This window comes from Athene cunicularia (assembly GCF_003259725.1).
Source record: "Athene cunicularia isolate RWA chromosome 15 unlocalized genomic scaffold, athCun1 chr15_part1, whole genome shotgun sequence".
Lineage (NCBI taxonomy): Eukaryota > Metazoa > Chordata > Aves > Strigiformes > Strigidae > Athene > Athene cunicularia.
The window spans coordinates 12,961,230-12,985,883 of NW_020799121.1; the positions used below are offsets into that span (position 1 = coordinate 12,961,230).

A 24,654-nucleotide genomic window follows, 5' to 3' on the forward strand; every position below is an offset into this window, starting at 1 on the left:
TATAGGAATGAGCCATCTCACAGCAGCTCAATGACTTTTTTTGCAGCTCTAAAATTTTGAAAATAAATGGATAAATCTGTCATTCCTATTCAACTATTTGGATGAGATATTATTTGCAATCCATTTAAAAAGGAGAGCATTAGTTCTGAGATCATTAGTGCTGAGGTGCAGAAAAACCTCTGAAACCAATCTGAAAACTAACTTTGCTATAGTTTTGAACCACAACTTTTTAAATTTTCCCCTGGCATAGTAATTTTTTAAATTGCTATAAAGGACAAAATCATCAGCCTGATTTTGTGCCTTTTCCATCAGCTTTTACAAATTCCAGTCTTTAACATGTTAACTTGTTGCAAATCACTGTTGACCCATCCTGCTATTTCCAGCTTTCCTTCAGTTGATTATGTCCTTGTACAGCACTACAGAGACCTGTAAATTACACCTACTTGTAATTCTGACTTTATTTACAGAGAGCAAGAGAAGTGTTCCTACTAACCTGGCACTTTTGACGCAACTGTCTCAGTTCTTTGATAACAGGAGCTAGGCTTGCCTTCTTCTCTGCCACCATAGCATTCAATTTTTTTACCTGATAGAGGGACAAAATAATATACATTAACACACTATGATACTAATAGTACATTTCTATAATTAGGAATGTGAAAAGAGAGAGAAGTAAATCAAAATATGGAGAGAAAAAATGGGTGATGAAGCCTGAATTATATATAACAGAAGTTTAGGCCTAATTGCAAAAGGAAAGAGCCCAACTTGCAGTGGGGTCATTATGACAAAATGAGACAAATTCTGCTCCTATTCTTTCAGCCAAGAAAACATCACATCGAAGTCCAGAAAACAGCCCATGTGCCAGACACCTAAAGAGATTCAGGAGCAGGGGAAACTGAAAGAGTTGCATAGAGATGGACTGAGAGAAAGGAAGAAATCCTTAAGAAAACAAACAAACAAGGCTACATAGGTTAAATAAAGTCTGAAAATGCTAAAATAGAGTCACTTTAAAATATTTATACTGAAAATTCAAATTTGATCCAGCTTTCTGTTTGAGAATCATTCTCTTTTAATTATACCACTTTATTTTAAAAGTGCCCTACTGGTTTCACAGAATGCTGTTTTGCTTTTTGCTCTTTTTGAATATTTTCAAATTAGAAATTCAAGTTCTGTCTTGCTTCTATGGCTATGTGGGAAGTTAAATTAAAACATGACAGATCTAAGGGCAATTGATAATTAGGCTATAGAGGAAAAGACAAAATTTTTAGCTCTTTAGGCATATTAAATACTTCTTAAACAAATGCTTAACTCAAGTGATCTACAAGCATTTTCGAAAAAGATTCTGTTGAAGAGTCAAACCATTTGTCTCTTTCAAATAACATGCAGGAACAAATATGAAACCATGCCTGAAATCATTAAAAAGTAAAAAAACAAAGATGACAAGACTTGATATCCCTAATGCTTCTGAGTCATTTTTAAGATTTTATTTTTTTGCTAATTCTAAATTTCTTCTTTGTACATTAAAAGAAATGCACATTTTAATAAAACTTTTTCAAGATTCCCTTTGCAGATGTAACTGTTCGAATTTTTTTTAAAAAAAATATAAACATAGATTAAAATAAAATTTAAAAAAACAAAGGAAGATTTAACTTGGTTTTACATGCTAAGGAACCAGATATTCAAATTGAGGAAATACAATAGCTTAAGATGAAAATCACCATTTCAGACATGTTATCTAGCGTCCGGCCTTTCATTTCATCCATTTCACTCTTTACTGCAGATACTCTTTCCAGCTCCTCCTGGGTGTAACTATATCCAGAAATACCTTTCTTTTCTTCAATAGCTTGCTGCAGACACAAAAATTGAAATGCCAAATGTGAATCCATTAATCAAGTAACATAGCAAATTCCTTCACAGAGTCAAAATATTGTAAGAAAGTGGAAGAGGTAAGTACTGTAACCAATGTATTTTAAAAGTAATTAATAATCTAGCTGCCAGAAAAATTAACTTTTTAACTAGTGCCTGTACGAGTAGCATAAATAAGAACTTTCTGTAAATACAGTATTTGGTCATCCAGCACCCAATGAAATTAAGAGAAAGCTCCCACAAAGTACAGTGGGCTTTAGGCCAGGCTCTGAAGAACTTCAGTGTGTAAAATCCGGATGTTTAATCTGAAGATGTAGCTAACTATTTTTTAAACAACTGTCAAGCAAAACTAAGTTAGTATTGTTATTTATTATAGTAATATTAATACCACTTTACCAAATTCTAGCATTACATTACATAAATTTTACAATTATTTATATGTTGATGAAATGGGCTTTAGCAATGCTTACTCATTAAGTACGTGAGGAGGGTATTTTCTGAAATCTGAAAGCTAAGTGTTGATTCATGCATCTACAATTTGTTAGAAAGCAAAACATTTCTTCTTAGAAGTGCCATAGATCTATGAACTCCAAGTCCGTTATCCTCAAAAACCTTTTACAACCATATGGTTAAGAAAAGATTTGTCTCTACTAATAGCTACTGCTACCATGATGGAAGCATTTTGTAAACTTCAGTAGCAGTGTGTAGTTTGACAGGGTGTTACGCCCAGGGCTAGGAAAAGTGTGTTTGATTCTATGGGGAAGAAGAGTGCAGCAGCCATCCGGTGGTAAGAACCTTATGAAGTCAAAGCTCTGCAGTTTTACTACAGGGTAGTTCAGAAAAGGTCACACTTGAATGAGAATATACTGTTTACCATGTGTAGCCATTTCACAGAAAAACATCTCGTGCTTTGTCTCTGCTGTGTTTTTCCTGTGAGATGACCAGTGTAGGTTAGTTATCCTGCTGTAAATAAACACTGTGTTTATTCACCTTCCTTCTAGTTGAATAGCAATCATGAGAAAAAGCTCTGATCCTACTGCTTAGGTGCTTCTTTTTACCCAGGGAGCAGTTCTCGTTTTATTTTTAATTAAACAATGAATGCCCAATTGAAATATCATGACATCATCCACTGCATTTATGTGAGTATCTTTCCAAAGTCTGTCCCATGTATCTTCACATTTCCAATTTTCTTTTAATAAGTATTTACTTTTAGGCTTAAAAATGCAAAATATGTACACAGAAGAAAACAGATACAACATAAATAAAACCAAGGTATTTTGATAACAAGAATACTGGTATTGGAAGAAAATACTACAGCAGTAATGCTGCATTTGGGATGGATGTATATTCCCCAAATGATTACAGAAATCCTTCTCCTGCTGTTCTGGCTTAGAAAAAGCATTCATCCAGTTTTAAATGTTTCACTGACTGTGAAATGCATCTTCTTCTAAATATTCTGGGGTTAGAATGTTTCCTTCCTGTCCGCTCTTTTTTTAAATACCATTCTTATATATTTTGCAGCAGTAACTCGAATCCTTCTTGCTGTTGATAATTTTCAAAGCCCTTACTATGTATGTGGATACCAAAAACTAATTTAAGAATCCAGCCTTGCTCTGTCTGGATTTAGTGAAGATCTACCATTGACTTTAAAAAGCAGGGTCAAGCCCCTCAGTCTAAAAAGAAATTGCAGAACAGTCGTGACTGCCTGTAAGAAACAGTTGCTGAACATAAAGCAAGCAGCTTAGCATAGCCAAGAGACAAAAATAAATTTTATACCCTAATGACTCTTTTACTAATGATAGCAGGAGAGCTGAGGATGATATACATTAGAATCTAACCAAACAACATCCATCTTATCATATAGCTGTTATCAGGGAGGGATGGGTGGTGGGCTGTGGGAGCAGTAAATGCTTGTATTACCAACTGCTGTTGAATAGCCTCGTGGCGCTGTTTTAGAAGTTCTTCTGTCCTCTGGAGGATACCATACTCAGCTGTAATTTCTGCTATTTCCAGTCGCTTCTTTTTATAAAATGTGTTCTTGCTCCGGAGCTTATTAACGTAGTGTTTGAACTGGAAAGAGAGAACACAAGTATCATTTAACTTAAAGTGAAAAAGGGTCTTATCACAGACTGTTGCTATATAAAATGTAATTATCCTATTTGGACTGCATATTGAAGATTAAGTGTTTAGAACAGAGGACTGGAATTCAGGATTCTCAGGGTCTATTTCTTTTCAGCTCTGCATTTATTCACTGAGTGAGATCAAGAAAATCAGCTCTATTGCTTTCTGCCCCAGCTCACTCATTTGTAATAGTGAGATCATTCAGTTCTGCTCACCCCCATTTGCAAAACTCTTTGCAAAATGTTGTGAAAATCATGGATAATAAAAAAGTTAATGTAACAGTAATTTGCACTTGTGACAGAGCACCAGATCAGAACTGCGTAGCCCCAAAGAGCTCTGCAGACCGAGAAACATGATAAGAAAGTGCAGAAAAATTGGAAGAGAGCATGGGAAAACTTTTTTTTCCGTTATAATTGTCAACAGTTAAAATCTGATGTTCTCTTTCCTTGACTCTTGCAGACCTAAATATCACTAGCTACGTTTTTAAAAACAGGAAAAATGAAAGCAGAATGACTGCACAAAAGCAGAGAAATGCAATATCTATTTCACTCAAAATCTAAAGTAATAGAGAATTTATATTTTTCTTAAAGACTAAATAAACCGATATATAACCTTACAGCTCAACAGCCTTAGCTAATTTATATCTGAATCCACGTGTGCTCGATTTGTAACACATATGAAATATCAGGTGTTGAAACAGGTAATATTTTTCTTTGCCTTAATGCTGTCCATCTGTCAAACAGGCTTAGCTCTTATTCTTCTATTTTACATGAGAGCTATGAGGCAAATGCCAGTCACACCTCAAAAATGCATTCAGATCCAGAGATAGAAAGCAAATAAAATTTATTAGCGTAAATGATGTAAGAACAGGCTTCAGAAAGTGCCTTGATGAGGAGGGGTCCAGTGTGTGCAGAGTGAGCATAAAGCAGGCAGCCCCACGGAGAAAAGAGGAGTCCCACTGCCACTGATACAAGTTTAAAACCCAAAACATAAGAGAACTTTGAGTCTGAAATGTACATTAATTTTTCTTTTTGCAAAACTATGCCTCTCCTTTCTAAAGAATAAATCCAAAATAACCAATGTGACCACAGCTTAAGAACCCCCAGAGTAACTGTATGTTCTATAAAAAGTGTCCTGGGCAAAATGCCCGAAATGAAATCAACCCTGTTCATCTGCCATCCTGTGCAATATCTAGGCCAAAGCTGCTTCTCTCTTGCTATGCTCCAGAACTATTTTTAAAGCCAAAAGCTATAAACGTTTTTGGTGAAAGAACAAACCCACAAATTACTCAATGTGCTCTATGCAGATTGGACTATGTGTGGCTTTGGAACACCATTTTACATTGTGTGTACTACCTAGGACAAGGATAGACAAGGTCACCTAAGCCACAGCACTGCGCAGCGCAGGCAGTTCTGTTGCTGTCGTACCGTCTTTGTTATACTCTTGGCAAACTTAACATAGTATTGCCAGAATTCATTCTTTTTCATAGCAAATTCAAGCATCTCCTCTTAGTTCATACAAAAGACTTTTTTTTTTTTCCAATGGTTTAGACAATACCAAGTTTTCTGTGATTTTCAAGAGATTATAAAAGTATAAACACAATCTCTCCAACTAACTGAGGAAAATTGAAGGGAAGCACAATCGTCTGTCTTGACCAAGTAGTTCCTGAGGTATTTCATTTGACCAGTGAAATATAGCAAAAAAGTGATATAAAGGATTAAACTTACTTAATGTGACCACACACAGCTATCAAATCTGAACGATTTTCTGACAGTTTATCCCGGATGAAAAGCAAACTATTATTCCCTTCTATAGCTACTTTTAAGGTCTTGAAAATAGCTCAAGTGGGAGGTAGAGTATTTGCATATTCCATATTCAAAGCATAATGTATCTTACAATGGAAGTCAAAGGATCTTGTTGATTAAAGAACTGATTCCACCAATGTTCTATTATTAGTTGATTAAGGCAGGACTATATAATAAAAATTTCATCCAAAATGAACTACAAGTTTTTCACATTGATGAGCAAAACCTATTCATTTTAGCAGATGGATGTCTCCCTTTCATTGCAACCTCTGGCTTTTTAAAAGCAAAGTTAACCTTTCACATAGCTTTTATTGCGGCAAACAAGGGAGAACAAGATATATACAACAGTGGTAAATTTATAATATCTGTAGCAAATCAGTGGCAGAATGGCAGAATTTTCAAAAGACTTCATTTACTCCAAACACAGCACAGATTAGCCCCTCAAAATCTAACTGAAGGCTTCTTTAGATCCAGGGCCAAATTCAGAGCTGGAGTTACTAGATTTGACTCCACTCAAATGAGAGCTTGCAGGGATCTTATGGCAAAATTAGGTTTCTTCAGCCTAAAAGCTGAAAATCATTCTGTAGGTTTCCAAAAATTAAAAATAAACTTCTTGTAAAATACCAGTGCTTTCATTTGTGTAAGCATTAATTACTTCTGAAGCTTTATACATCTCATGCTCCCATCTATATGTAGATGAAAAATCAAGCCCTTAAAATGCTGTACAACCTTGGATTTTCCTGCGGTAAAAGGTCTTTTAAATAATTTGAATAGTTCACAGAAGAATAACATATCACTTTAAAGTTAACTAACCAAAAGGAATCCGTTTTTGAGCAGCAGCATTTTCCCATAGACCAGGTCAACTGCTCCCTGCGCAGAAACTCAGCTCAGTCGACAGAATTCCCATGGATCTGTCAGTGCCCGCAGTGATGTACCATTCAAGGCTATGTCCACTCGTAAGCTTTTCTTTCTCAAGCAACTTAACACAAATAGTTATTTGAGCTTCAAAGATTAAATAACTGGACAAGAACCAAATGCTGGCACTGAGTTAGCAGTTCAAGTAAACAAGCCTGGAGACCCATGTTTGCTAGCCGAGGCAGAGCCCCCTGAGATATAAAAGCTATCCAAATGAAAGCAATGAAAGATTATGCTTTTTGACTTTTATGGGTGATTGTAACATAACAAGCGTGGAATCTAGATTATGAAATAAAGTGAATGAAAATAGGACTTTGATCTCTCACAGAATGTCCTGAAGCATGCAGGTATCTAGCATCCCTGGGTAGACTTCCTGTATTATGTTCCATTTTTATGGAAAAAATCCAGCAATTCCAGTACTTTATGCTTCTCCACTTATTCCAGTCTGAGATTGCTACCACCAGATTAAGTTTTACCATCCTTTTGCGAAGTAATCAAGTATTACGACAATTCTAAATTCGAAAATCAAATCACAGCTATTAAAATGGCTTCTCCAGGACCATACAGAGTCTGGCACAGGTTACCCCCCTCCAGGAAAGAACATAAGCCTGTTGACCACATGCCTCGGTGCACTGCTGAATTGGGATCAAAGCCCAGCTCCTCTAATGCTTAAGTTTTATGCTTTCACTATAAGCCCATCATTTCGTCTCCTTAAAACTAACATTTGCCCCACGTGAAGTTTTCACAAGGTTCTTATTCCAAGATCATCATTAAAGGAGAAAATGGATAAAGCTTGTTTTCAGGAAAGAACAAATCCCAGATTAATCCCTCATTTCTGAGTCAAACATCTAAAAATAGTATTTTCTGGATTACTGTATCAATGTGATTGTGAGATAGTAATCAAAATATTCTTCATACAAAAGTACTACAGAAAATAACATATAAATTGTAAAAGTAGAGATTTCTTTCTGAAATGCATAATCTAAGCAAGGTTCCAAATAAACAGCTTTGTTAATAAAATTATTTGCATAAGCACAATAATTGCAGAAAATCTTAGCGGACTATCTCTATTTTTATTAAGAATTGAGGAACAGATGTTTTAATTTTCTAACTAGACCAATTAACGGGATACAGAATGTCCAAAGTATTAAAATTCAGTTAGGAAAAGTTCCTGATTGTGACAGATTTTCAGTACTTTTCCCTAAGAGGCTTTACATTTAAGCTAGTACAGCCACTGTTGGATCGAGCCAGTAACTCACACATAAAAAGGATAAACTTCTAAAAGATATGAGCAGCGTTACCTCAATCTATTAAAATAAAAGTACCCTACAGCCTGCTCACTGGACAGATCAATCGGGAAAATTCTTCATTAGCATTAAGTAGGATATCTCTTCTAGGAGTGCGTGCTTCTGGTCAGGGAAGAAGTATTAAAGTAGCCATTACAAATAATTTGGATCAATTAGAATATTTATGATGAAAAATCATTTTCTATTATCACTGAAAATGCACAGATCAATAAAATTGATGATTTATTCATGTCAGTGGGTGCTGAAAGAGCATCCAGTTCAGATTTGTCTGAATCACTGCATACATTTGGCTTAAACGATGGTTAACTTCTTACAGCAAAAAGCTTCTGGCTTCTGTAAGAATCCTACAGATTTGACACTTTTGCTCTAACAACTTGACTACCAGCTACTCTCCTATTTTCATGCGTAAGGAGCCTTTGACAGACAGGAATATAACTGTACCTAGAACCTCAGTGAAAAGTTAAGGGAAAGATAGCAAACACAGGATAATATATCCTGGGTTCTGGCTTAAACCATTTAATGCTCAAGTTATGAGCTCCTTTATAGCTACTTTCTTAAAAATCCATCCACCTAGTTTGGAGCTAGATAACTGTTTCTGGTGGATTCACATGGACCCAACAGTTTTAGAGGAAATGTCACAAGATCTATGGTCCAAGACTGACTGTTTTCTCTGTTTGCAAATGGAAACGTTTTATAATATTGTTTTACCAGGGGGCAGGTAGGCATGGATGAGCATATGTATGAAAAAAAATTAAACTCCTTATGTAAATGCATATGGAAACCTTGCATATCTGTTAACAAACCGATAGGACTTTCTATGCCGCATTCTCAAAACCATATTCATTTCAAGTACTGCAGCTTAGCACAGCAATGACACTATTCTATTCCGATACTTCGGGAAAGTCTAGGTACTTGGGGCCCTATGCTGAACTCTGAAAAGTACAATGTGTTGTGTAAAGAGCTAAAAATATCACAGCTTTACCTAGGATCACTTGTAATTGAACCATCTAGCCTTCTAAGTGTCAACATTTGATTCCCTAATTTTCAGGATCTGACAGCTGCAGCTAGGAGCCTGCCAGCTTTACCCCATGCTCATTGTACTTTGTTTGAAGTATTTAAAAAGATTTCATAATCCCTGCAGCAGACAATTTATTCCTACCTTTTTGTGCTTGATGTAAATGGAATTGTTATTCCCTGCTGCTTCTTCTATGTTGTATCTAGCTGTATCACCTCTCCAACCAAGTGGAATGCTGAACATTCCTTTTTATGATTAGAGAGGAAAGCACAACACTAGCACCTAAAAACATAAGCCAGGATTGACCTTTTGGTGAATGAAGTGCTAAGAAGACTTTAACTAGAAATCCAAATACTGGTAGGGGTGCACAAGTTAGGAAGGCACCGATTCTTCAATTGCCAAGTCTTGTGAGTGCCACGATACAAGAGGATACAGCAAAGCCAGACAAAGATAAGATGAGAAAAACCCGGTAGAGAAGAAAAATAATTCTTTGGTTTAACTGTAGCATTTAGATAGGTTAAACATGGTAGGATTAAAAGTCTGTTTTAAACTTAAGACAGCAAAAGTATTTGTTTAAAATCCCCGGTTTTTCCTTTTTTGAAAATGGAGGAACTAAACGTAAAATGTGTTTGATGGCAACAAGAAAGCACCAGGAAGCTCTTGGCTGTCAGAGAGTGCAAAGTGAAGGTTGACTGTACAACCTCTTTCTGTCCCCACTGACCCTATGTATCACAACAGTGACTCACCACTACTACATTAATCAAGATTTCCTTCAGTATTGGCTCAAAGCTGGAGTAACAGAGCACTGAACCAGAAAATACAAATTTAAAAGCATAACACATCAGAAACAAATCTATAGCAAAAGGTTGTCTGGAGAGCGATGAACCGAGACTTAACTGATGAGAGATAACTTGTTCACTTCACTTTTGCTTCATCACCTCCTCCCTGCCAACTTATTTGTCTCATCTATCAGTCCTGTCTTCTCCCAACCTAGACCCTGAAGCAGAACTGTTTCCGTAATATGAGTTTGCAATGTACTTTAAGCGGATACGAAGATTACAGCACCGAGGTCCTATGCAGCATTTTTAGCAGCAGATATTTACAACAGAATTAAATATCACTGTCTCCATTTTCCAGATGAAGAATATGCAACCTTTGAAAAAGAAGCGATCAAAATCACCACAAATTCAAATCCTTTCCTAGTTTTTAGCTATAGGAAACACTTTCTACTGCTTTACACTGGTGCCAGTGAGTACCACTACAGTACACCTAAAGAAGTAATAAGAACAGGACACAGACTGTATAATATCAACTTCCTTGGGCCAATGTGCAGAAAGTATTTTACAAACCAGGAAATGCTTCTTACAAAAAGACAAACATCCCTCATTTTAAGCTGATAGTTTTCTCTAAAGTGTTCAGTCATTTATTCTTCACTCCTCAAAATGAAGAATTGAAAACATTTAAAAAGGCAAAAGCAGATCATCCTGGAACAAAAGGAATGCAGGTTATGTTCAAGACAGGTCTTGTCTTTTTTCTGTCTTGAGCCTCTTCCTTGTGTAAGACAATTAACTTGAATTTTTCATTATTAAGCCTTTTACGAGGTTCTGTAATCATGTTTCCCTGCTACTCTTCTCTCCTTGAACTGTTATGGACCAGAGTATGTTGTCCCCCACAAGAACAGGCCTTCTTACCTTACAGTGTATTTACAGATAATGTAAAACATATGTTGCTGTCGTGGTAACACATTCTCGATTAATTAAACACTTTTTTTCCCATCACATGTCATGAAACACAGATTGTCTGCTTTCTGTTTTAATTTTTACTTAAAAAGTAGCGAAAGACTTTAGCAACATGAGGTTGAAAACCTCGCAGGGAGAGAAATCTAATGCAGTGGTCTTAGTATTGCTACCTATGGCTGGAACACCTGTGGAATGTGTTATGTTATGGTAAGAGAAATCAGCGTCTTAATTCTTGAAAGTCTCTGTGCCTTTGCTTCCACCTGTAGTTTTTATCTTGATTTACAGAAAGTAAGAAAAGCAAGAAGGCACAAGTGAAATATGCCCAGATTTTGTATTATACAGGAAGCCTTTATGTATGAGTGTGCACATACACAGCGTACGCATCCACGTTTCCATACATGATTCACTCTTTAAAGCTCCTTTAAAAGAGAACTGATTTTTGTGGAGCAGGCACGTCTTATGGGATCAGGAAGGGAGTTCCTTCTACAAAGGCGTTCCCTGCATTGAGTAGTATGTAAAAAAAGCACAGAAACAGACAAAGAAAGTGAAGAGTGTTACTCTTGATAAATGATGGCAGTGCAAATTAACACAATGTGGAGGGAATGAAAAGATATATTAAGTCAGAGAATGATGCAGCTAAAATACTCTTTGCTTTAGTGATTCTGCCTGTAAGTACATTTAGCAGGCTTTTTCCAAGCTGAGAAAAATTATTGTCTTAAGAAAAGTCAATTCATTTTGCTGACAAACCACTACCCAGCTGCAGCAGACTTATTCTTTGCAAACTTTTAAAGAAGAAAAAGCTGCTTTGGTAAGTACAGCTTCAAATAGAACTTTGCCTGAGCTACACTGTGCTAGTCAAAGTCTGCATTGCAGCTAAACTTCAGGAGGGTCTGGGAAAAAAATTTTTAAGTAAAAACTTTTGTGTGAATAAATGCAACAGGACTAACTGCATTTCTGGTAATTGCTGGTATTGTGCTTTGTGATCGTATATAGAGAATGGATAGTAACACAGATTTTTATTATACATCAAATAATAAAATTAATCTACATGATTTATCACTTGAACTACTAATCACTTCATTAGTCTTGTTGACTTTTATAATTAGTTACTTACCATCACGTCATTGTAATGATATTGACATTATTTTGATTCAGAGTCTGGAATGTTAAGACAGACCAATGTTAAGTCTCATATATCTTTCCATCTATTAGGTAGGATGTGAATAATTGAATTCATCATTTGAAAATAGCTACAAATCAAGCACTGCTGCAATATAAATATTGGAAGCATTTGGAAGCACCGGACAGCACTGCACTAGCTGCACATAAAAAAAAAAAAAGTCTTTAAATATGTTAATTTTGGATTTTGATGACAAAAAAACATGCATTAAAAAAAAGAGGCCAATCTGTTGCAATGCTGAAGCCACGTAGTTTGACAACAGACTGAGAAAATGGATATGATACTGTAGAAGCAGTTATTGCAACCTAAAGTTAAAAGGAAATTCCGAATTAACAAAAATTGATCCATCTCTTACAAATTTCCTCTTCCTTATAGCCAGGGTTATATTGCATACCTCATCCCCTTTCAGAACTTCAGAGCCTTCTAACTCATGGGCCTGACTGGTCTTCTGTAGCATCTGCTTCTCCGTGCTGGACATCTCTTCCTTAGCAGCCTGAAGTTCTTCCGCCTTGGCTTCCTTTTTCCGGGAAATTATAGATGCCTGTACGATCATTAAAAATGCATATGGACAAGTAAAGTAAAAATTGCCTTATTTAAATCATTAGTAAAACATAATCCATTAAATTTCAGGCATTGCACCACTGAAACCACATTTTGACTGTCAGAAACTGATTTTCATTAAGAAATGTGATCAGCATGTCTCACTGCAAAGAAAAAAAGCATTGATTACTCATTATACACCGTGGGTTAAACCACAACTTCATTAAGTTGAATGCAGGCTCCCAACTTTCTTCAGTAAGGCCAAGATTTCAAGCATACCCTTTTTCCCCCAGATTTGTGTTGATATATTTTACATTTTAGATTTCCATTTCTTCACTTCATTTTTTCATTTTCATTGAAGAAAAAGGTAGGCATTTTAGCTGCTCCATCCCTTCTACTTAGTCCCTTTTTGTGCATATGTAAGATACACCAACATGGCTTAACTGGAAAGTTATCCAAGATTTCACAAATGTCATAATAGAGATTTTTATAACTCCAACCTACTCCAACCTACAGAAATATGTTATACTAACAGCAGAACCAAGCCACTAAATCTTGGCAAATAGCTTGAAGACGATGAATAAAGCAATACAGTACAGAAATAGTGTAGATTGCAGATATTTTTTTTTTGAGTCTAGAAGATAAAGCATTTAAAAACCAGTATTTTATACAAGACAGAATATTTAATAGTACCTAACATTTGACCAGAAGCTAACAGATTTGGGAACATGAGTATACATTAGTTCAGGGAAAAAAGAAGCATTTTTATCTTGCCAAAGTATGCTATTTAAAAATATTTTAAAATAACACAACACATTAATTTAGATGCATGCGCATGAATCCGGAGGCATGGTTGGTCTCTTCATATGAAAGGGAAAACTTAAGAAAAAAATGAAGCAAAATACACACCAACTTTCTCACACTAGGTTAAAAAGACCAGTTTTATTTCTAAAAATATATCTAACAGAATTCTGCTGGGGGGTAGTGTCTCTGCTCTTTGCTTCATGAGGTATCTGCAGTGACAAATTATGGTACAATATATATGATTATTTTGTGAAACAGAAGCCAGTCCCTACCAGAACAAAGCAAAGACCACCATATGCTTCCAGCTCACAGCAGTGACCTGAACTCCTGGAGTGGTTCCTCCATTGAACGTAATTCTATCAGAAGCCAGTTGGTCTGTGGTACCAGCACATTATGCAGCAGGCTCTTCTCTTGGGAAGAAGAGCAATTCTTACAAAACAAAATGGTGCGTTTCATATTGCATATGTGATTGAACCACAGTATATATTTTATCACAAATTTTTTCCTCCCACTGATACATTTTACTTAAGCCTTTTTATTTTTTAACCCGTCACCATAAGCATCATGATGAAAATCTTCAATAAAATTAGCAGTGGTACAGGTTGCCCGGAAAAGAAATCACATTTCTGCATAAGCTCTGAAAATCTGAGAGTTCATAAAACCTTTTGATAACTTGTGAATTTACTAAGACTAGACCAGACAGCCTATTTTATAGATAGACTATTTTATAGCCTCAGGAAGAAAAAAAAAATAAAAAATCAAAGAATATCTTCTTAATAGATATAATGGGAGAAATAGCATGTGGTCAAACGCAAGCAAGGGCTCTAACTGAAAGCAAGCCTTGCATCCAGGTCTGACTGCAGCAGCCAGCCCACATGCTGCCTTTTAAGAACCTGTCCACAGCTGGAGCTTTACCAAAATAGCTCCTCCAAAATGATCCTTCCAGAATGACTGTGATGCAGCTGAAGGGCAACACCTAGCAGCTTATGGGCAGCAGTCAATACAAACTCACTTACACAACCAAAAGCAATTGTTTGACTCAGCCCTACACATACATATGTTCAACAGTGACTTATTTTCTTTTTGTCCTCCATTATTACACATTTCTACCGATTTATGCTAAATAAAGGAAAAAATCAGTATGCAAAACAATCAGTGACTGAAATTGTTCTACTGCTTCTGCTTAAAAAATGTTTTGTCCCTTCTTACCTGTTGACGATACATGGAAAATTTACTATCAATTGGCTCATACTTCATCATTCTTTTCTCAATAAGTTGATTCATTTGTGCATTCACTTCATTTATCTGCAAGACAGAGTAGAAATAGAGCTTTATTTCTTTGTCTTTTCCAAGAATTAAATGCTTTGCAAACCAGATTTACAATCCAGCTAGTTCCATTTTTAAAACAGAGAAACCAACCCAGAAAACTCAATGAGTCATTAAGTATTGGCCAGGAAGAGGCTATGTTTTTGGATTTCCAGTCTGTGCCTTTATGATAAGGCAGAAGCATGATGTTGGCCCTGAAAATGAAGTAAACTGGTGCGTGTGGAGAGAAAATGCTTGTGAATTGGTGAGACAGAAAAAAGACTGATGTTGTCACATACTATGTGAAAAATGTACTTTTATCAATCTCAACTAAAACTTGTTTTCATCCAATCACTTTAAAGGGGAGCAAATAAAGACTAAGTGATAGCGAATTTTAGCAATACTTTCAAGAGTCACAGACTATCACATTCCAGCTCTACGGTACCTTCTTTCGACTGCCACAAAATGCACCTGTTTGTCCACAGTCTCAAATTGTTGATCTTCATTCTAGCTGAAGCTTTAGAGCCCACTGCATCTAGAAACTCATAAGCAGCCACCCCAGTGTACTGATTCCAGCTTTTCCAGTCCTGGCTTAATGCTCCACTGGGACTCTCATCAGCCATGGAAACCACAGCCCTAGCAACCTTCCTTTAATTCTCTGCTAACTAGATGAGTGCTGATAAGCAAGCAGTGTAAGTATGTGCTGAAATCCAATGAAGTCAAAATGTAATGGAGGTACAGAGCTGGGCATGACCCTAACATTTCTATGAGCAAAAGATTCAAAGCTAAGTATTTCAAATAAAGTGTTCAATAAGACTAAAAATACTCCAACACCTGAAAAAAAAAAATCTCCTGTAAATTCTATTCCTTTACAAAAGCTATTAGTGGTAGAACAGGCCTGAATTTGAAGATGGCATAAATATTCCCTTCCGTGAATAAATTTCCAGTTTATATATTATAGAATGCACAATAGTAGCACGCTTAGTGCAATTCAGCTCCTTTTTAAGTCACTGAGGTAATAGAAGACTGACTTTAAAAAAAATGCTGTCTAAGGCCACACAGTGATAACAGCCAAGTATATGACATGATTTTATTATCTATTAAGAAAAACATACTTCCAAAATATAACAAATTAAAAGGTTACCTCATGGAAAAAGAGAAAAAAAAAAAACAAACCACAACAACAACCTTGAAGCTTTTTAAAATATTGCCAAAAGCCCAACTATACTCTTGGAAAAGAAAGGTGCAAAACAGGGCTTCAACTATGCCTAAAAGAAATAACTGAATCCACAAATACTGTTTTGATTAGAAGAAATAAACTGGGAAAGCAGAGGCTGAATCACAGAGCTAGTTTATTATTTCAGACCTAATCTACCATTTAATAATGCTGTCATCCTTAAAAGTATAACAATTGGAATCCAAAATGCATTAGGCTGTCACTGATTTTCTTTTGTAAAAAGTAGTCTTAACCTTAAAATAGAACGTATTCTTGATGACACTTGACGGCTGATTCTTGTCTGATCCAAAAATCCTGTGGGCATTTCTTTATTACATTACTTTGGCATGTTCTGTGTGTGAATGCACAGGCTGCTCTGATGTTGATAGAGTAGCTGAACCTCTCTCTGCTTCAAGACACAAGAATAATTGTGGATGGCAGCACTCATGCCCATGGGTAAATCAGTCTCTGATCTATTACAAATACTCTGTTTCCTCATTATCTATCTTTGAGAGCAAAGCCAGAGTTGGAGATCTTGGGAATATTAAAAACCAACTGATAAGACATTTATACTGAACAGTGTACCTACTGGTATGTAGGACTAGTCTTCCTGCCCTAGCTAACACTTGTAAATTTTTATCATCATCAATAGAAATAATAATAATAATAATTAACATTTCTCTAAATTCTTCTAGAACGTAATATATTGTATTTAATCTTTCATTTAGGATTATGCAAGCATGAATACTTCACTGAGTGAAATATATAAATGTACTTCCGTGGCAACAAATCCCTCTGCACATTTTTATATATAGGATATATACTACGAATAAGGTTATTTGCTCATTCTAACACCATTTGCTTTTAACTTCTAAAAAAAAAAAAAAAGGAAAGGTAGATCAAGTATTTGATCCCCAGATTTCCTTTGGTTTCACCAACTAAAACAAAAGATATAGACCTGTTCCAAACACTAAGGAGTTCTGAGCCACTGGCACATTGATTATGACATAATATTATGAAGATACATCACTCAGAGAATGGTGTTCAGCATGCCATAAACACTCTGTATGTTGGCATAAACTCCCTCAATGTCATCTGAAGAAAAATCAAACCTTTAGTGCCAAATTAACATCCCTGTTCATGCCATAGCGAATTGGTAACACAATTTTCTAAATAGCATTTAAGGATATGGTTGGGTTTGGTTTGGGGTTTGTTTGGTTTGTGGTTTGTTTTTTTTTTTAAACTTCTCTGAGAGTTTGTATTTCGTGATTAACACATCTTCTTTGGTTTACAACTGAAGGGTTGTTCCTTTGGGAATTTAACATTTTTGCAAGGATATAAAGTAGGGATAAGAAAACTACAGTGTACAAGAACCTTAGATCATGCACACAAAGAGTCACCTTGGTCAACTCACCTTGATTTCAAGTACATTGAGATCAGACTGACTCATAGCTGGCTCTGCAACCACCTTTTGTAAGAAATATGCTGAATTCTTCTTACTTTCAAGCTCTCTAGGTATTTTTTCAGTAACCAGATATGAATTGAAATTTATCTCCTCTTCCAGTTTCTTCATTAAACCTTAAAAACAAATTAAATCAGTGGGCGTCTATAAAAGTAATGTAGTGGATAATTAAGTTTGATTTCACCAACACAGTAAAGTATTTAGCAGCACATTACAATAACAACAGCGTAACATCTGAGTCTTCTTCTCAACGCTCAAAGAAACGGGTAGTTACTTGATTTAGATTTTTAATCTGCATGTTAAACACTATAATAGGTATTATTATCCATCTGTATCTTTAACATAGGACTATTAACTCCTTGACAGATTCTTTTCATCAATAAACAAGTAAAACCCTTCTTACATGAAACTCTAGCTCAATCAGATGCAAAATTCAACATGCAGCATTGATACAGAAAGCCATTAACCCTCTGTGTGTCTTAAACACATCAAGATATTGGATTCTGTTACTTTTTTTGTGTTGTGAATTATATTTTTCTGAAATTTTAGAAGCTAAGAGCTAGACTTTGTTTTATGTGCATGCAAGATGAGGGGCAGCAAAGCACGTCACAACTCCGCTGACTTGCTCAGACGTTTTTCAAAGCTTGTATCCCTTTGACCTTCCCTGTCTGGAGTAGTGGAGCAAGCATCCAGAAGCTGGTCCTATTTACAGCTTGCACAGGTCACTCTTTTGTGTGAATGACTTCATCTACAGACAGAAATTATCTCAGGGTGAATCCTTTATCTGTACAAAGATCTTATTTAGGTCTAGCTCATGTATAATTTGTTATATCCTTGGAAATTTTCCCTTAAAATAAAACTTCATTCCAATCTGGCATCTAAAAAGGCCTTAAAATGAGCAGAATTTACTGTATGCCTACTTTAAGGGTCTTTATACATTGCTGGAATACTTAAAAAATACCTCCCTGTAAACAGCCCACTGTTTTTTCTTGCAAGAACAAGATACCATCCTAATCTTAGGATGGTATATAGACCGAGAATGCTCAAAATAATAATAAAATACGAAAAAAAAAAGAAGGAACTCCTGAGTAATGTCAAAAATTCCATTGAGAAAAGCAACCCCATTTATCACTTTTGCTCTACTCAAGCCTGATTCACATTGCATGTCACTGTGCTTATGATAATCTGGTTCTTGCTAGGGAGAGTAATTTTGCCTCCTTAACAGATAATTTATAAATAAGCACAGGTACATATAGATAAGAACAATACACAGCTAGAAAAATGGGACAGAATAAAATAAAGCATCTATTTAAATTACATTACACAGTCTTCCGCTGACAACAGGCAGTTTAGTGCAATTACTCCTCCGAGACACCTGTGCCAAGGACTACAGTAAAACTTGGATGTTATATGTCAGATGAGAGTGGGAATAGGTATTTCAGAATATTTTTCATGATCTAGATGACTAAAAGATAAGTATCCCAGGTACTTTTTAAAACTACTTGCTAGCTTTGGGCTGGGTTGTTTCTTGGGGGGGGATGGTTCTTTCCATCTTTGGGAGAATATGAAATTGCCAGGAAATGTCAAGAAAAACAAAAAATTCCGAATCTCTGTGTGTTTCGTACATTGCACAGGCAGAGAAAAGCTTGAGTACAGAGATACGATAGTACAGCTGGTGTTGCTGACACAGAGATGGGAAAGGATGTAGGTGAAAGCAGAGTTTTTGGTTCCCAGACTAAAAAGCCTGCTGACTGTATCACTGACTGACAGGACGTCAGAATAAAGTGAAGTACAAGCCTAGGAAAAGGGGCCCCGTTATTCTGCCACCATTTAGCTCCAGAACCACTGTACTGATCGATCCTCCTCACCCTCTGCTCCCAGCTCATACTGAAAGGAAAGCTACTCAGCTTAGCTGCCAGAGAGGAAATAAGCCATTAATTCTTGAGAAAGCCTCAAGAACTAGAAGAAAGAAAACAGGCCCTAGGGAAAGCTGTGTTGCTAATAAAGTCAAGTCAACACAAACTAAAAATGAGCGGGAATTCCTCTTTTCCAGCAGTTTAGTTTGTTGATTTCTGTGTTTATGAAAAGCAACACTACCGCATGATCTTTTCCCCTTTGTGGAAAGGTCATTTATTTTGTGCAAAACAAACAGCATCAGGGCCGGTTTCAGAATGGTAAGTGGAGTTACTCTGTGTGTGCAATAGCCATTATGTACTTGGCACTACAGCTATACCCTGAGGAACACTTGGACTTCCTGAGAGAGAATTCCCACTTCTTTCTTCCAGAAGAACTCAATTCCAGTCTTCCTCAGCCCACGACAGAGCTGGGCAGGAGGGACCACATTTTAATGTCTCCCTAGGAATCTACCACCTCTGTAAATGCAGCAAAGCTTCCCACGCACACCGTGAGCTGAATTATCACCTCAGAGCTGACTAGAAACACAACTCCCAATTTCATATTTAGAACCAAGAGCTTTGGTGTGGAAATCAAAGTGATATCAATTAAATTATTCTGATATTAAATATGAATATTTTTATTTCAAGCTCATTTCTTGTTTTCCTCTTAGTAGCAAGAAAAATCTGCATATATAGCCTACACTTATTTCTTGCACTACTCCAGTTTTCTTATTAAAATGTACATGCCTAACTAATTTATTGTAGATATGACACTAATCGCAGGAAACAACCATGCCTAAACAACTGCTTTCATAAGAGCAGGGACCTAGTGACTTCACAGGATATAACCTTGATCACTATCTAGATTTATTTCTCAGATAACCTGAGAGCTATTACCAAGATTTAAACACTGACTGGTTCTGCATCATGCTTATTCTTGACGGTGCCACAAGCAATGAAGCAAGCTAAAACTTGACGTCTCGATGGGGAAAGACATGATGATGTCAACATCCCCCATGACTAATGTAGTTTCTTTCCTAAATACATTAGATATATTTTTCCTCCTATACAATTCAACATCTGAAGAATTAACTACCTAAGCACCATTTTTGCTGCTTAACAGAACCTTAAAGAACAAAATATAGGGCAGCTCTTGTTTTAATTTTTTTTCCATTGAAAAACATTTTTTTTTTCAAATTCCCAGGCTAGAGGAAAGAAAAGCAAGCATACTTTAAATCTTTCCATTACACATATAAATTCTGTTTTTAATGTTTTAACGTTGACTTATGGTTACAAAATCTACATACGTAAGCTGCACAGAAAGTCTGGCTCTGTGCCCTAAGGTTATTTTAGCAAGGTTCTGCCAACCACGTATTTACATATGAAGAGCTATTAAGGGCAACTCCTCATGTTTTCCATTCAAATTTTTTTTATTATTATTACAAAGAGAAGGATGGGAGAAAAAGTTTCTTAGTGCTTGCTCAGTCATGTAGGAAAGAGGCATGTTTCTCTGCATAATTCTGTGAATGGATCTTCACTAACCTAGCACTCAGATCCCTACTTCTTTTCCCACTACAGGCTACCGATCGTGAATCTTCTACTAAAACCATTTGCAACAACAACTGATTTTTTTAAAAAGGGGGGAAAAAATACTAAAAAGAGGAGCACTCATTTTATGGACTATCTGCCAAGACTTCATTTAATATCACATAGGAAGCCCACAGCAAAGGCACATCTAGAACAGACTTCCACATGGCATTCACCCCCATCAAAGCCTTCACTCCCCTTTCTGCCATCATCCTCACTAAAGAATGCTGAAATTATTCCCTCCACAGCTACCACTGGTATCACTTCCAATTTCTCTGTATTAAGAGAATGCCTGGGACATCCAAATACTGACAGATTATCATTGAATCACCCCTATGATATCTCCCTGAAAAAATAAAAAGCTTCCAGATTTTACCATTGTAAGTTATGCTTTCCATGTTTATATTTATTATTGATGCTCTTTGAAATCTCTCTGACCTTTCAACATTCTTCCTGAATTCTGGTCAGTGGATGCAGTGATGGTCCTATCAGTTAAAAAGAGGGTAACATAACACTTCTATTCCATTTTCTTCAATAAATAAATGCATGGATAGCACCAAATCTTTGACACTAGGAGCTCCAGTTCTACCATTTTTACATCACAAGTCCTTTTCAAGAGTCACTTCTTAAAAAAAAAAGAGTCCCACATGCTATAACTACATATGTTATTTGTAGAGGAATACCGTGACATTTGACTAATCCTTAAAATATATACTGCTGGCATGGACTCGGCTTCCTAAGTGATTAAGGTCACTTTGAATCAACTGTCTGCTCTCCTCATTGTTCAGTCATTTCCCCAATTTTTATCTCACCTGACAATCTCACCAGTGATCATCTGCTACTTTCTTTCAGGTATCTGACGTAAACACTAAACAAGAAAGGGTCAAACACTGATTTTGGCATGTCCCGACTAGAAACACATCCATTTGGTGATGATTCCCTGAATAATTTTGTTTCTAAAAGTTTCAATAAACTCCTTTTAGTCCTTTTAGCAGAGGTTATGTTGAATTTTTCCTGTCTTATTTGTTCTTCAAAATAGGGTGCAAGTTAAGGTCAATGGTCTTCAAAAAGTCAACCATAGCAATACTATTAATCTTACCCACCAGAGTGGTATTCTTATCAAAGATACCAAGTGAGCTTAAAAGTGCTTCACCCAACCTTGCATCAATTAACAGTGACTTTATAATAAATAAAATAAAGATGGAAATAAAGTTCCCCCTAATCCATGCTCCTTTACCAAATACATCTCTAATTTTAATTGTAATGTGGACTGCAGTGTTTGTGGAGATCATTTAAACGTGGAATTTTAGGGAAAGATACTTCTGTGGAAAAGAAAAATGTTAATGTTTTCACTCAAATGGAATATTTAAACAATATAGCATCCTAAATGTCTATTTTTCACCAAGCGTTCAGAATGACATAAAATAGACATCGGTACAAAGCAATTCCCCTTTGACTGGTATCTTTGAAGTTCTCAGTGCTCTAAATCTATTACTGCATATTAACTTAATGAAGTATATAAATTACATATTTCACTATTTATCAACAATCATCTTAACACATTCTTTTAATCAATATTTTCAAGCTAGTCATCCACTTCTTCGTATTTTTGCCAATAAAGTGAACAATAATGTCCTGTAAAATGAACAGAGATCAAGAATTTCAGTCATTCATTTTGTTTCTTGGCATTAACAATTTGTGTTTGTGCCAGCAGAGATATTCAAAGCAAAAAGATGGCAATCTTGCTGAGAAAGCATGAGCTAGATTATTCAAACTCTACTGGTCAGTGTTAATAAAAATACTATTCATATCCAAAACAACAACACAAAAACCCCAGAAACAGCAAATTCATGTTACTTAGTGCTACCACCAGCAGCTGCCTCTGTTAGATAGACAACGTACTGAAGTTAATAAACAGGAAAGGAGTGTACTGTGGAAACCAGTATGACCAATTTTGGTCGACAAAACATCTCATAACAATCAACTGCTTTTCATGATACAATACGAAGTCTTCTAAATATTATTTCTAAGTGTTAAAAAACTACTAACCATAAGCTGTATTTTCCTGGCACAGCTAAAGCAGGCTGATGCTAACTGCATGTTAATGATACTCATGAATACGCGCTAGTTGCATTACTTAAAGAGTTCCTTTTCATTTCTTTATCCTAAATTAATTGTAAGATGAAGTAATCAAAGCAGCTTGCATCCTTAAGTCAAACAAAAATGCTTCCACTTACTAACAACTTTTATCATTTTAACTTGCTCTGGAAGTAAAAACACCTGAAGTATTAAAAATGGAAGAATATTATTTTTAAAGGAATGTAACTTCCAGTGGAAAACCACACCTACCAACCAGCCGTTGAACTGACAGCACACAAGCTCTACAGATGCAACAGGCAGCTGAGGTACCAAACTGCAGCCAAAGGGAATTTTTTAAATAAAATTTGTGCTAACTGTAGACCAACAAAGCTTTTAAAATAAATGGAATCCTATTCAGCGCACTGTGGTCACTTAATTTCAATTATTTAAAACACACAGTTGGCATTCTGTAACTGCTACTACAGGCAGTGTCTTTGTAACTACTACGGGGAAAAGCAATTACAAAGCTAAGTCTTGAAGTCTTTGTTTGGGCAATATTTCAACACAAGTTTTCTTTAAGTAATGACTCCAAGTTTTTCTTCAGAACATCTAAACACTTTCTCTTCCCCTGCAAGCAGGACTCAAGATAAGAAAATTAAATGTTAACTTTATCTTTATTTTCATCTCAATGATTAAATGACACATTTACTGGCTTTTTATTATGTTACCTTTGCTTCTGTGAACTGAACTCATCAAGTTTCCATTGGCCTTAAAAAAAAACCCCAGGAACTGAAATAGAAATGTTGACACAGCTTTGCTGTATAAACTCTCCAATAGCTACTGCAAAAATGGAACAGTTATAAAATCCACTGCAGGTCCCTTTGAGTAAAGAAGATAGTTCAGATACTCTTTTAGTTCCATTTGTGGTTCAGCAGCTGATGAGCATCGTAAAAAAATTAAAGTAAAATTACAAAGTAATGACAACACAATGTGGTGGTGACTGAAAAATATTCTCTAATTCAAAACAGCTGCCAAGGCAACAGGAATATTAAATGCACTTGGAAGAGTAGGCCAATGACTTACTTTACTAAGTTTAAATCAATAAGTAGTCAGATTCTATCATTTTGGAAGTAATTTATACATATAATAATCATTCTATGGCTTTTTTTTTTACCACAGCAAGTTAGAATGGAACTGGAAAAGCCCTGTGAAAAGGGCTATTCTGACTCTTATACCTTCACACTACCTCATATACAGCAAAGTATTTCCCTATAAATCAATCCCAATGCCTGTATGAACAGCACATCAAACCTCTATCAATCCTGTGATGTGTTATTAACAACCAAGTGCAAGAGAAAAACCGAAAGGGCTTAAGCGATTTGCCAAAGATCACATAGATCTGAAACACTGAACCCTAAACTGACTCCTAATTCTGTTGTCAAACTGCCAGGCTAATCCGTGTTACATCTTTTTTTCAAAGTGATTAAATCTTCACAAACCTAGAGGCTGTCAAATTGTAACCTTCGAGACAGCTAGTTATGTGCTTATCTAGTACCTGCAATTCCTTCCCACCTGCTCATTTTATAAATGATCATAGAGTACTAACTTGCTCCACAAGTAGTATAATTTATTTTGCTGAGGTTATTTGCAGACTGAGATACCACTGAAAATGAGAAGCAATTTCACTACATTAATATAACACAGCAACATACAACTCAAATGAGCTAGTCGTATAATGAGAACAAAGTATTTTCATATGTAAACAAATTTATTCATATATAAATAGACTTCACTATATAGATATATCAAGTATATATACTT

The 24,654-nt window shown here is 35.9% G+C and overlaps 1 protein-coding gene across 4 annotated transcripts in view; it reads right to left on the reverse strand.

Moving 5' to 3' along the window:
- Positions 1-24,654, reverse strand: part of IFT81 (intraflagellar transport 81) — a 45,761-nt gene that overhangs the window by 12,614 nt on the left and 8,493 nt on the right. For all 4 annotated transcript variants that reach the window (XR_003399510.1, XM_026859554.1, XM_026859556.1 and 1 more), the window contains 6 exons: positions 17,225-17,388; positions 14,499-14,594; positions 12,340-12,486; positions 3,784-3,933; positions 1,716-1,844; positions 494-583 (listed from right to left, as the gene is read on the reverse strand). Coding sequence is in view for 3 of the 4 variants with exons in the window: in XM_026859554.1 (XP_026715355.1) it covers positions 494-583; positions 1,716-1,844; positions 3,784-3,933; positions 12,340-12,486; positions 14,499-14,594; positions 17,225-17,388 (776 nt within the window). In the remaining variant the exon portion in view is untranslated. The remainder of the gene's footprint in view (positions 1-493; positions 584-1,715; positions 1,845-3,783; positions 3,934-12,339; positions 12,487-14,498; positions 14,595-17,224; positions 17,389-24,654) is intronic.